The sequence below is a fragment of the Ischnura elegans genome, chromosome 7 (assembly GCF_921293095.1).
Source record: "Ischnura elegans chromosome 7, ioIscEleg1.1, whole genome shotgun sequence".
NCBI classification, from domain to species: domain Eukaryota; kingdom Metazoa; phylum Arthropoda; class Insecta; order Odonata; family Coenagrionidae; genus Ischnura; species Ischnura elegans.
Genome location: NC_060252.1, coordinates 46,524,179 through 46,537,151, shown reverse-complemented (window position 1 = coordinate 46,537,151; position 12,973 = coordinate 46,524,179). Strand labels below are relative to the sequence as shown.

Below are 12,973 nucleotides of genomic sequence, written 5' to 3'. Positions count from 1 at the left end.
CCCTCAAGTCTCTTTCACTCTCTGCGTATGCTTTTTATTGATGTTTCTCTTTTCATTCGAACTAAGTACCAATCCCATTTTTTCATCCATCAGTAGCATTCCCTTTTCATCCTTCTCCTCCCTCAAATTTCCGAAATATTATAGCCTTAATAATACATATGTATCAGAACCTTTTAAAGTGCTGTAAATTTAAGTATTAGAAAGAAAAAAAGTCCTTTCTTTATGGTTTTACCTATGATTCTATATCGCGTGGATTCAAGGGGGGGGGGGGGGGAAATCGTCTTCTCTGAGGCAGAGAAAGTTTTCTTCATTCTTCAAACGCATTGACCCCTCAATTATAATAAAATCAATTGGAAACTATTTATTGATGAAATAGGAAAATTGATGAAATTATTTAATTCAACGATTGATAATTACGTCCTCATAGAGAGAGAGAGAGGGAAGGAAGGGATTTTCCACAACTGATTCTTTTATCTGTGCCAATTTATGCATTAATTCTCCTATGCTCCTAAGTTGCTATTTTGAGGCAGTAATCATTTACCATACGAACATTCCACCACTTTCGCTTTAATCCATAATTCCTCCCAGAAATATTAGTCGTCAGAAAAAAAAACATTCACCCCCGAGATCTGAATGATTTCGACCACATACTTATGCCATTTTTCCTTGACTTATAAGATACTTGTTGGATGATGCACGGAGGAGAGGTAGGATGTGGATGGAGGGAGTTCCAAGAAGGGAGGGCATGTAAAAATACATGTTAGAGGAAGAATGTCAGGTAAGCGAAGGGAGAGAAAGAAAGTGAATAAGATTTATTGGTAGAATGAAAGAGAATAGACATTATTGTGAATAGAAAAGGGAATTCCAATTTTGGAGGGGTGCATGACCGAGGCACTTTGCAAATTTTCAATCCGGACATCTGCTGCGCGCGGTTACATGAGAGGAACAATTGCTACGAGTTCCTTCCATCATCTTCGGTACCTCACCCTCGGGGTTCGAAACGCCTATTCCTTGACCCCAATCTTCCACCAGTACCGTAGAGCTGCCTTAACTGGTATAATAATATTTAAATATCTATTACTTCTTTAAAAATCACGCTATCCAATTGCAAATTTCAGGGTATTTTGTTCCTCCTGCTGGAAACGTTTCAGCAGGGAATAACTCAGTCTCCTTCATTCCACGTTTCGTTCAATGCAATAGTGGACCCCGAAAATAAAGTGAAAACTTGCTTGCTTATCAACCTTTTTGCTGTGCCTCAGGGGCGCAGTTAGAAATCGAGGCTAGGGGGGTTTCAGGCGCAACTAATACTGGGGTGCCTGGGGTGTGGTATACTCTCCAGGGTAAGCGGTAGGTGCGGGGGCCCTCCGCAAGAAAAAAAGTTAAGATAAATGGTTCAAAATGTTGAGTTTTACGGCCTTCTGAGGAATATTTTGTTAATCCTCACACTATTCCATAAGCAATATTAATCCAATTAAATAAAATAGATTTAACTTAAAATTTCTCTGAGCTCTGGGGGGGGGGGGTTATCCCCCAAACCCTCCCCTCGCTGCGCCACTGCTGTGCCTAATGCATGTAATTTTTATCTCGGAGAAAAAAATGAGGTAAAATCTTCGTATTTGAAGTAAAGGTATTGTTAAAAATGTTCAAATATGTATAACCTGAAATTTTCAAAATGGTAGCGTTAAGTTTAAACAATGAGTGCACGTGGAAAAAGACCGTTCGGGCGGGAGAGATGCTACCTCTTCAACGGGCCAATGACTTTCCCTTCAATGACATCAGCATTCTCCGCCTAAATGGCTAAGTAATCCTAGTGTCCGAGGATGGTGGGCAAGATTGCAGGGGTTCTCTGCAGATAGTGGGTGGGGACTGGGACGCTGGTGGAGAGAAAAGATTGCGGGGGGGGGGGGGGGGGGCGCTTGTACTGTGTTAGCTTCCCTGGTGACTTGGTGGGTCAATAGGTGGTGCCAGGCACGGAGGCAGTCCTCACTCGAAGGGTCACGCGCATTAAGAAATCCTCCCCCTTTCGGAGACCAGGCAGCGACATCTGCTGCACGCGCCTCCATCAAAGGGACAAGAGTTAAGAATTCCCTCCATCATCTTCGGTACCTCACCCCTGTGGTTCGAAACGCTTATTCCAACCAGACCCCCTCCCTCACCAAAATCCTACACCGGTACCGCTAGAAAATATGCTCATGAAGGGACCGTACTACTCATAATTTTTACGAAAAAATCTATGCGAGTCACGAAAAACATGAGCGAAAAGCTTTAAATCCAAGGGGAATAGTGTTGAGACAAATATAGTGAAATACCTGAGGTGCGAATGGCAATGAAGTCCTAAGCGCTGACAATTTAAAGCGACAGAATAAGGTTCACCCGTTACTGCATTCTTTCAATATTTGCTCCTAACTTAGATAGCTCGCCATTCTGAACTTAATCAACTCTCGAGGCTTAATACCTTGTTTTTCACAATTAATAAATTCAGTATAGTGGAGTAGTCAACAGGTACCTACTACTACATGTTCATTATTGCAATTTTCATATCATCAAAAGTTCTTTGCATTGTCTCATTTACTGCCCATTTTTCTATAGTCAAAGCCGTAAAGTGAATATTTCACTTCCCTAGCTTGTGAATAGTATCTTGTTATGACCACCAGCCAAGTGGGGTGGCCATTTCATGCCTGCGAAATTCAATTAATTTTCCAGGATACAAAGAAAAAAGGAATCGTCGCGAGTAGATCATGGAGCCAGGAACAATTTGGTAACAAGGGGAAACTGGTAATTATCCAGAATGCATTATAAAAATATGTTTCTTCTAAAGTCACCCATTATATTGATTCCAGTGTCAAATTCCAATTTTAGCATTGTATTCTAGTGTGTAGTCAATCGATCGTTCGTAGCAGTTATTTTTTAACAATGAATGCTTTACGAGACAGCACTCTACGGTGATGAATTTTTAATTGAAAGAAATTCCTCGTTTATCAAAGTCTTAAGTTAAAAATGTTATCAAAAATATCATTATCTGATAAAGATCGGTCCCCAGCCCATCAGTATGTAGGTAATATACGTATTTTGTTCTTTTTTGCGGAATATTCATGAGTTTTTAAGTACTAAAATTTGAGTATCAGAAAAAGAACGAGAGAAATACGGCATATTAATAGTCCTAAAAATCTTGCTTTGAAAAAAAGTTGCTCGTTTATATACTCCTTAAAAATATGTAGGGAAATTTGACTTTAATTACTACTGAGTGCATTGCATTCGTCATGACAATATTTTGGCTAACTTTGCGAAATGTCAGTCAATTCGGAAAACTGAGAGTTGGATCATTAGAAAATGAAATATTGTGTTTCATATTGAGCCCGGAGGTATGAGAGAGCTTAGATATTAATTATGAGCGAAAATAAATAATAGGAATATCGTAGTATGCGAATATATAGGTTAAGGTTTCAAAGATAGTTAGCTAAATAACTTTCAAGTTTCATTCATGCAATGCTGCAGAATACCGTACCATTGGGATTGTGATGAGTAATGCCTAAAACCGGCTACTCAGTCTTTCAAATTTAATGTATTCCATTGGTATCAATAATTTGTGAGTTGCTTCGAGTCGAGATTTACGTAAATACGCTGATTTTTCTGAGGTTTTCTCAGAGTACGTCTCATAAATTTAACATAGACAAATCGGGAAGCAGAGCTTAATAATTGTTTGCTCAATAAAATAAAGTAACTAACTTGTTAAAACAAGATTTTACTGTTAACTTTAAATATTTACGAGACAAAAATAATAATCCTTCACAAATGGGAGAGAAATTTCAATTATTAACCCTCTAAATCTCAATCACTAAATACACAAATGCCCGCGAAACCCTGGTTCATCGTATTTGCGTATCATCTTTTTCCCGGTCTTCAAGATCTCGGTGAGTGCGTAGGCAGTACGAGACACCAGCTTTTCCATGCTTCTTGTCTAGTAATCTTTTTTCAGGCTTTTGTGCCAATAATAATGAAATTTACTTGCGAACAACCAAATTTTCACTGCAGAGAAAAGAAATACAAGTCGATAAAATTTTAATTCTAGACCTTAGGTATTTAGGATAGGAATTTTTCTGCGCAGTAAACCACCTTTAAACGACACATTTTGTATGACCAACCTCAATATCGTGACCTTATTTTCTTTATGGAAGTTGACTATTCCGACCGAATATCTCTTCTAAAGTAGATGAGAGCCGGTGCTCGAAAAACGACCGGACCCATGACACCGTAAGTGAACCGCAACGCACAAGCTGCACCCTTTCCCGCCAATAAGACCTCTTCTGGGCGAATTCAGTTTCCGGATAGACAGGTGGAGGCAGCGGTCCGTGGCCGGTGACTTTTAGATTGGGGAGGCGGCGGGGGTATGCATTTAAAAAACGTGGGAGTAAAGCGGTAGTCTATGGGGTGCGAAGGGAATAAGCGACCAAGGGGTGAAATGAGAGGGGGGTCTGTGTTTAAACAGCGAGGAAGGACGTTGCTTTGTGACCGCAAGTGGTAGCTCGCTTAAACCCTGTACATGTACACCTCTCTCCACAGGGCAGAAAGGGCCTTTCATATTCCACAGAGACAGCAATGGATGAAATTGGTGTTATTATAAAGAAAAAAGGTAATACAAGGCAAATCAATAGTGGAATTACCTTGTTTGTGCTCGCGAATGCCTGGAAGTCAATAGTTTCACTTTATACGTTTGGAAATAGTCAATAAGTCACACATATCAGAATAATAAGATAGCGACCAAGTATGAGTTGGATTTAAAGTCAATTTAAAAACATTTATACGAAAACTGTTTACCGGAATATGCTGTAGTCCGTAAACCGTAGGGCAGCACAGGGGCCCGCCACCTGAGTCGGTCCGCGAGCCGAGATCACCGGGGGGAGGAAAGGGCCAACCATAAAAACTATGAGACCGACTCAGGTAGCCAGCGGGCCCGTGCGCCACACTTTGGTATATTGACTACAGTATCAATTCCTTTCTCCTCCAATGGGTAAGGGTGCCAGGTGCCAACGGCTGTGTGAGGACTCGGAATTCCTAATCTCGCCTTAAATGGCCATACACATTCATTATCAATTACTGCTGATATAATAAAGGAGATGCCGAACTTTGTTTCTAAATATTCTCTGAACCTTAAGAACGTATTGGGAACTTTGTAATCTATATTCTATGTTACAGGACCTTAAATCCTCCTACTTGAATAAATTGAGTCGTTCATATTCAGTAATTGAAATATATATTAAATCTACCGTTAATTTTTGAGATGTATTTTACATGGCATTTATACAAACAAGAGAACCTACTTAATTTTATTAAAATATTATGATGCTACTGTATCATGCAGTACTTTTCATTCCAGTGAGTAAGAAATATGCTTTTGTTATCTTATGATTTTAAATACACATAAATATGTTTTCGTCCACGGGCTCTAAGGAGATAATGATAATTTTGCGGATACATATCAGAAAATAACATTTGTACGTCGTAATTGTGGCCAGGAATAATAGTCACCGTTTCTTCCATGAAAAATTCCACTTGATTTGGCATTGCAATCATATATCATCGATATCCGCGTTTACATTTCATACCGCGACAGCAAGACGACAGCTTAATTAGTCCTCCTCTGTTTGAATATAATAACATAACCAATGAATATTACGTTAACCCCATTTCGATGCTGTTTAACATTTTAATAATCGTATAAGAATATGGACGGAGAGGAGGAACGACGAAGTGCTGGACATGATGGGTGAGGAGAAGCAGCTTTTTGATGAGATACGGAGGAGACAGAAGGTATGGATGGAGCGAGTATTTAGCGGGGAGGGGATGTTGAAAACAGTGGTGGAGGGTAGAATGTTAGGTAAACGAGGGAGAGGAGGGAAAAGAATAGGGGTTTCAGATAGAATGAAAGGGAGGAGGTCTTATTGTGCATTGAAGAGGGAAGTGCATGATGGAAGGGGAGGCTCCCGGAATTCTTCTTAAGCATTCCATGGAAGCCTACCTTAATCTGTAGAATACGTTAATTATAATGACCACCAAATATTCTACCCTTTTTCGGATGGCTAATCCAGGGAAGAGGAGGAAGGGATGATCCAACTCTCGGAAACAAAAATGTAAACATTTGAATTTTATTCCCTATGGAAATTCCCTATTTAAATGGCTTATACATCATCAGGAATATCATTCAATTCTTCAATGAGTGCAATATTGGTTAACATCTATTTGGTTGTCACTATCAAAACATGTTTTCGATCACATATTAGTTGAAGTAATATTGAAATAAAAATATTAATAAACACATAAATTCCGATGGTTCTACGTAGATTTCTAATACATTAAACTAGCAAAACGTGGCAAACCAATTTAAAACCAAGTTATAATGCCCTAGGTAATTTTTCATGATTCTCTCACCTTATGAATATTTGTTTCATGTAACGAGTTTCGCTACAAATGAATCCAATTCATTGAACCAATCAATAAATCTAGGGCTTCTTCCGAATTCTTAGAACGCATGAACACGGACACTGAAAATACGAGCAAGCTTCATTGAACAGATTAGTCACATAATTATAAACGTATCTTTTGCTCCCTCCAGCACGCGAACTAAAATAATTTCTTCAATAGTACCAAAAAAAATTAATCTTGAGGTGGAGGGTATATAAAAAAAATTAATCGTAATGCAAGATTTTTCTTGCGAAACGTAAGAAAAATCTGGAAGTTATGTAATTTATCCGGAAACGGAAAATTTGCAGCGTCCGTATTTATTTCTTTCTTTTCCTCGGGGGATTATTGCGGGGGTCTGTTTTTCTTTATCACTTTGAAAAAGGCCAGACCGATGAATATAGTCTAAAGTCTACGTCAAGGTGGTCAAGTGCTATCGATCGACTGCATGAGCTTATTGACGCAATAGTCTAAAAGCAACCGAGTTACTCTTCCAAGCAATAGCTTACCAGGAGACGTTCTTAACATGTCTCTAAAGCCTTCGAATAAGGGGGGTTGAATTCTAATTCTACTAGGATAGAAAAGCTGTGCTCGAGGAAATTATTATTGTGTGTAAAAACCTATATGAGACATCACATTTCGTGCATCAAGTTGACAAAACAGTCTTCGCGTAATTACCAACTCTGATACCTTTCTGATCGTGGACCCTTTACTCAGACCTGAGATAAATAATTTTTGCAGTTTCGACAGCGAAATATAACGCAACTGATATATCTGACTCCCTGCCTTTTAATAAAGAAATGTTAATATGAAGCATAATTTTCCATCCATATCATACAGTGAAAGATTAAGGAGGAGTACCACCCCCTCCTAATTTCTAGGAAAACGAAGAGATGGTAATTAAGGCAATGAACCGATCACCTTAAAACAACGAAATTAATCTGCCCCTGATGTTAGGTACCTTTTAGGGAGCGTATACTGTAGGTTGTTTGTTTAAAAATGGATTGTGGAATATAGAGTCAAGCATTTTAAACTTTTATTCACCTTTTGGTTATGATGAAACGCGAATATTTTAATATTTTTTTGGTTTACCGAAACGAATGAAGGTGTGTGGAAAGTGTGACGAATAAAGGCTGCAACCAAACTCGCAATATTGTTCTGATAAACTAGAAATGCTTCAGTTGCGACCAAGAATATTCGGGAACAAATGCCATTACGACCCATCTTAGCACTTATTGTTAGCCATTATAGGTATTTTTACCGGTTCTGCACAGCTTCCACCCATACATAAATAGCCAAAATTGAAAACAAAAGAAAAAAGCCAATACAGCACTATCGTCGGCCGAGAGATATTTTTCGATGTGATTATGTACATTTTTTTCACTTTATGCATTCAAAAAGTGCGATATAGGGAGGGACGTTCAAAAATAAGCGGCCAAAAATACTCTCTCTTGTATACAATCAGATTAATGTTCGGGCAAAAGTGAGTAGTGGTGTTTTTGGAGCGCATTTTCCCGGCACCGAATCAATCAGTGAAGTTTCAAAATGATGGCACAGTTGACTATCGCAAATGGATCGAATGACTATCGCAAATTGATATCCTAAGATAACGCTTTTATAAGAACTGAATTGTTGATGAAGATTTGTCTAAAGCCTTGAACCCTCTCTAAAATTCTCTTTCTTTACTAAATTCATCATAAAAAATTATTTTTCTTGGGTTTGTATTTATGTAGCTTCTTTCCTTCCAAGCATTTTTTTGTGAATAACTACTAAATTTTTAAGCGAATCACTAATGTCACGGATATTTGCGATCTTGAGGATGTCTAAACCGAATTACAAAACGATTAAATACCTTGAAACTCAAATTTAAGACTATAAAACACAATACTACCATTTCCTAAAAAAAACTCCCAGTATTCAGCTACGGAGTGAATTCGCAAATTGTAGCCATGCCTCCTTGATGGTTAATGGCGTTTTCGTTATAATAAACTCGGCATCTGAAGAAAAAAATAACCTTGGGCGTTTTTGTGACGCGTTTACCGCTAAACAGCATTCGCAGATTCACTCTCATTGTGTTACTATTTTTGCATTATTATGTTTTCACTTTCCACGCATTAGTCCCTCATCTATGCCCTCTCGGAACCATCCACTACCTTGTTCAATGAAAGTGAAACTTTTTCTTGAATAAAATACGGAATAACTACATAGTGCCTTGTTTTCACAATTATTTGTACGCTCCCACACCTTATCTCCTAAAAAAATGGTCAAAACGATCCTCAAACTCATTCTCGAACAGTGAATAATTACTGAAGGAAATTTAATCATAAATTTTAAGAATAAGGTCCAGTTTCCTGAATTGAGGGAATTTTTTCGCGTTTAACTTTATATTATTATTAAGTTTCGCTTATTGGGATACTTTATAAATAAGTCCGATAGTGAATTTTAGACCCCGGTCAGAACAATAATATACTACGCGTCCTCTGGAACTGCTGATGAACTTCAAAGCAAGCTCTTACTTCACGCAGGAAATATTCTAATATCTTGAAAGTTCTAATGCAGTATAAAAATTACTCAATAGCCACTGAAAATGAGTCACAGCATGAAATACCCTCCCCTTCCATCAATGATATTCAAGTGATTCGGAAAGAAATTAACAAATTTCTGAGTGAAAACGTAATTTTTCGTAGTTGGTGGGCAGCTTTTTATGAATAATGACGCCTGTATTTCCAATTGTAATCGACAGTTAGCTAGTTAAACTAGAATGCAGTTCATGATAGACTTCGGATATAATTTTATTACTCATCTCTTTCCGTAACCAAAAATGAATTACCCCCCAGGATTTTGAAAATAATTTCTTACAAAATATTCACCGAATGGTCAAAATTTCAACTCTAAAAGTTACGCGGCCATGCTAATTCCATGCGGCCATGCAAGTAATTAAAAATTTTGTTCGGTTGAAAATAAAGTGATAATATTACCCAGGGTGAATGTTCCCCTCAGAAGTAGCTTTATTCTAATAAATGAATCTACCGTTTAAAAGTTTGTTTACATGGTAAGTTATGTTATTCACCTTGGCTTCTTCCCTCTCGTGCATTGACAATCCGTTCTTAACTCCGTTTAAGGGAGTATATTTATTCTTAATTCCATTTATGAACTCATTTTCCTTCCTTCCTCTTTCCTCAATCACCCAACATTCTTCCCTTACCACGGTCTTTATTACCTTCTCTTTGCTCAGATCATCATCATCATCATCACTGGTCAACAATCCTAGGATTGGTTTGACGCAGCTCTCCACTCAGTTCTCCTATCAGCTAATCTTTTCACTCCTACTTATTTCTTCTCTTTCACATCTCTCTTTACTTGTTCCATATATTTTGTTCGAGGTCTTCCTTTTCCATTCTTGCCTTCCACCTGACCTTCGACGATTGTCTTCATCAGGCCATCATGTCTCAAGATGTGGCCTAAAAGGTTGTTCCGTCTTCTTATTAAGGTTTTCATGAGGCTTCTCTTCTCTCCTACCCTTCTTAGGACTTCCTCGTTACTAACTCGGTCGATCCATTTGATTTTCATCATTCTTCTGTAGCACCACATTTCAAAGGCCTCTATTCTTGCTTTCTCCGCTGCGGTCATTGTCCATGCCTCACTTCCGTATAGGAGCATACTCCAGATGTAGGTTCTTACTTAGATGTAGGTTTGCTCAGAACGGCTGTTATTTTCCTTTGTCGTATTCTCAATATAATCAGTTTACTTTTGTTATGGGCATTACGCATGTTTTGGTCTTTATGTGACTTTCTGTATTCGACTTTTTAGTCCCCGTTGTGAGCCGTAAAGAGGCTAAGTCAGTCTTGATAAGCTTCTTACACATTAAAGAATTCTTACGAAAATCCGCGAAGCAGATGCTACATACACACATTCTCTCCTTCATATTGCATCCAGCAGTTTCCCTACTTCTCCCATCATTACTAGCACTTCTTCATTCATCTTTCTGCTCGTCCATTTCACATCTTTCGTTATCTTCCTCACCCTTTAGAAAACTTCCTGCTTATTTCTCATTTTAGGGCTCCATATCTGACTCAGAATTAGGTTAATTAAGTAATATCGTTCCGCAGCATTACAAAAATTTTACACCTTAGAGATGGAGGTCACTTGAGTCAAAATAACGGTAACGACAGCGTTTTCCATATTTTTTTTCCTTTAATCATTACATTTTCAAAATTGTTAGTGTAAATTGTAATCTACTCATTGGTTTTTGAGGGTAATAACCAGTTAGATTAAACTATTATTTAAACAGAATGATAGCAACAGTAAAAGCACTTTATAAATTATTATCGTACATCAACCACTTTATAAATTATTATCGTACATCAACCTTTTTTTTTCGAAGAATTTTAAAAAGTTTTATCAAAATTAGCTGTAAAGGAACTCATAACATTAGGTAACTAGACACTTTGAAAATAATAATTGGCACTTTGAGCTAGTTAAAAAGTTGAAAGAAAGCAAATTTAACCGTAGATATCATCACAGTTACTGTTTTTAGCACATATCTGAAATACCACAGCGGTGGGCGTTTCACCGGGCAGTTTTGCATTCTTGAGGATATCTAAACATAATAAAAAAAACGCTTAATTTTGTATCTTGAAATTCATAATTAAGACTATTAGACAAAATAATAACTTTTCCTTAAAAACAGCATTCAGCTACGAAAGCAGCTTAATCGTAACCGTTCCTCCTTTATGGAAAATGGCGATTTCGTCATCATAAACTCGACATTTGTCGACAAAAATAGTCTTAGGCGTATCTGATATAGGACTACCGCTTTATAGAATTCGCAGATTCACTATCGTTACGTTAATATTTTTACATTATTATCTTTTCACTCATCATGTATTAGCCCCTTACCTGTGCTATCTGTGCCCCATCCACTATCTAGTGTATTGAAATTGAAACTTTTTTCTTGGATAAAATACGGAATATACATCCGTTGGATAAACCGACGTTGATAATGGTATTTTTTCCCCGCAGGGAGCACTTCCCCTTCTACAAGGCCAACGATGATCGGTGGAAAAATTCAGTGCGGCACAACCTCTCCATCAACCCTCACTTCAAGAAAGGAAGCAAGGCTCGCCACGGCGCTGGGCACCTTTGGACAATAGCCACTCAGGAGGATAGACCACGCACTGCATCGGTAATGATTATTAACTAACCACAGTTTTTATGCCTCCGTCGGATCGGTTCCCAAAACCAAAAGCCTGGAGCTTGAACCGTCCCACTATCGACATGCGAGGAGGTGGGACCCAAATGAGAGAGAGTGATGAATGTGAGAGATTCACTCCGAAAATACGATCCCCTTTGGTGGGTCTGACATTCTTATCATATTAATTCTGCGAGCGATTCCTCGAAAATGAATACTAGGAAACTTACACACCTCTAAAACGTTAGATTAAAAGAGAGATTAGATGAGTTCATAATACTTTAATTCGAGGGAAGTATTAAAAAGTGATGCCTTGAAATTAAAATTTTTTTGAAGGCGAATTGAAAATTTAAGTAGGCTTTGATAGCTTACCTACGATTGTATTTTCCTCGCTCTTCGACTCTCCTAAAAATGTGACCGGGTTAAAACTTTGTCGCCGGCGTCTTGGAGATCGAGTCGATGTAATTCAAATGCATAGAGATTTTATCATGATATTTTATCATGGCAAGTACCTATTTTATAAAGCAATAATGTAACCTGAACAGGTAAGTAAAAGTTTAAGTAAAGTTTATAACCGAGTATCTTTTTAAACTTAAAGCCCAATGTAGGAGAGGGTTGGATATAGAAGGATAAAATAAGGTATTATTTTTTCAATCACAATTTTCAATTATATATTTCAAGAAACCATTGACTGCGCGTCTCCTTCGAATCCTAAGTACTTGTCTATTGTATAATCTACTTAACTCTAATGCGTAGGACTGCTATTGTACGAACCACATCACCCATTTCCATGACCCAAACAGCGCCTTTACTGGGTTTCACAAAATATTACGCATTGACCTCTGCATTCCACCTGTGCGAGAATTTTTCCTGTTCATAAAATAAAGAGGACAACTTAATCGGCCACATCATGAGGCACGATTTTCTGACGAAAATAATCATCGACGGACAGGTGGAATGAAAGAACGCCAGAGGAAAGCCTCAGGTGAGATATATAGAGCAAATGATGAGGAATGTAAAACGGAAAAATATGTGAATGTTAAAAGACTAGCTGATGGAAGGAGAGCTGCGTCTAACCAATTTCTAAATTGATGACTGACGATCGTTATGGCAATAAAATAATTTATTAATGACCAGTTGAAATTTCTACACGTCACCAAAGGTACACCCGCAGTAATTATATCACCGGTAGGTATATGACAGGGAAATATCGCCAATGCAAATTTTGATAATTTTGACAAGAAATGCCGAAGAAGTTTATTAGTTTTTTTAATGCTTTTCCTTTGGCTACGGGAGATGCTTCAAAACCGCGAATTTTCTCACAGT

At 37.9% G+C, this 12,973-nt stretch overlaps 1 protein-coding gene across 1 annotated transcript in view; it reads left to right on the top strand.

Annotated features, from left to right (window-relative positions):
* The window catches only part of LOC124162612, a 37,983-nt gene that overhangs the window by 3,448 nt on the left and 21,562 nt on the right, over positions 1 to 12,973 (top strand). Inside the window, exon 3 of the mRNA XM_046539200.1 lies at positions 11,479 to 11,641. Within this exon, the coding sequence (XP_046395156.1) occupies positions 11,479 to 11,641 (163 nt within the window). The remainder of the gene's footprint in view (positions 1 to 11,478; positions 11,642 to 12,973) is intronic.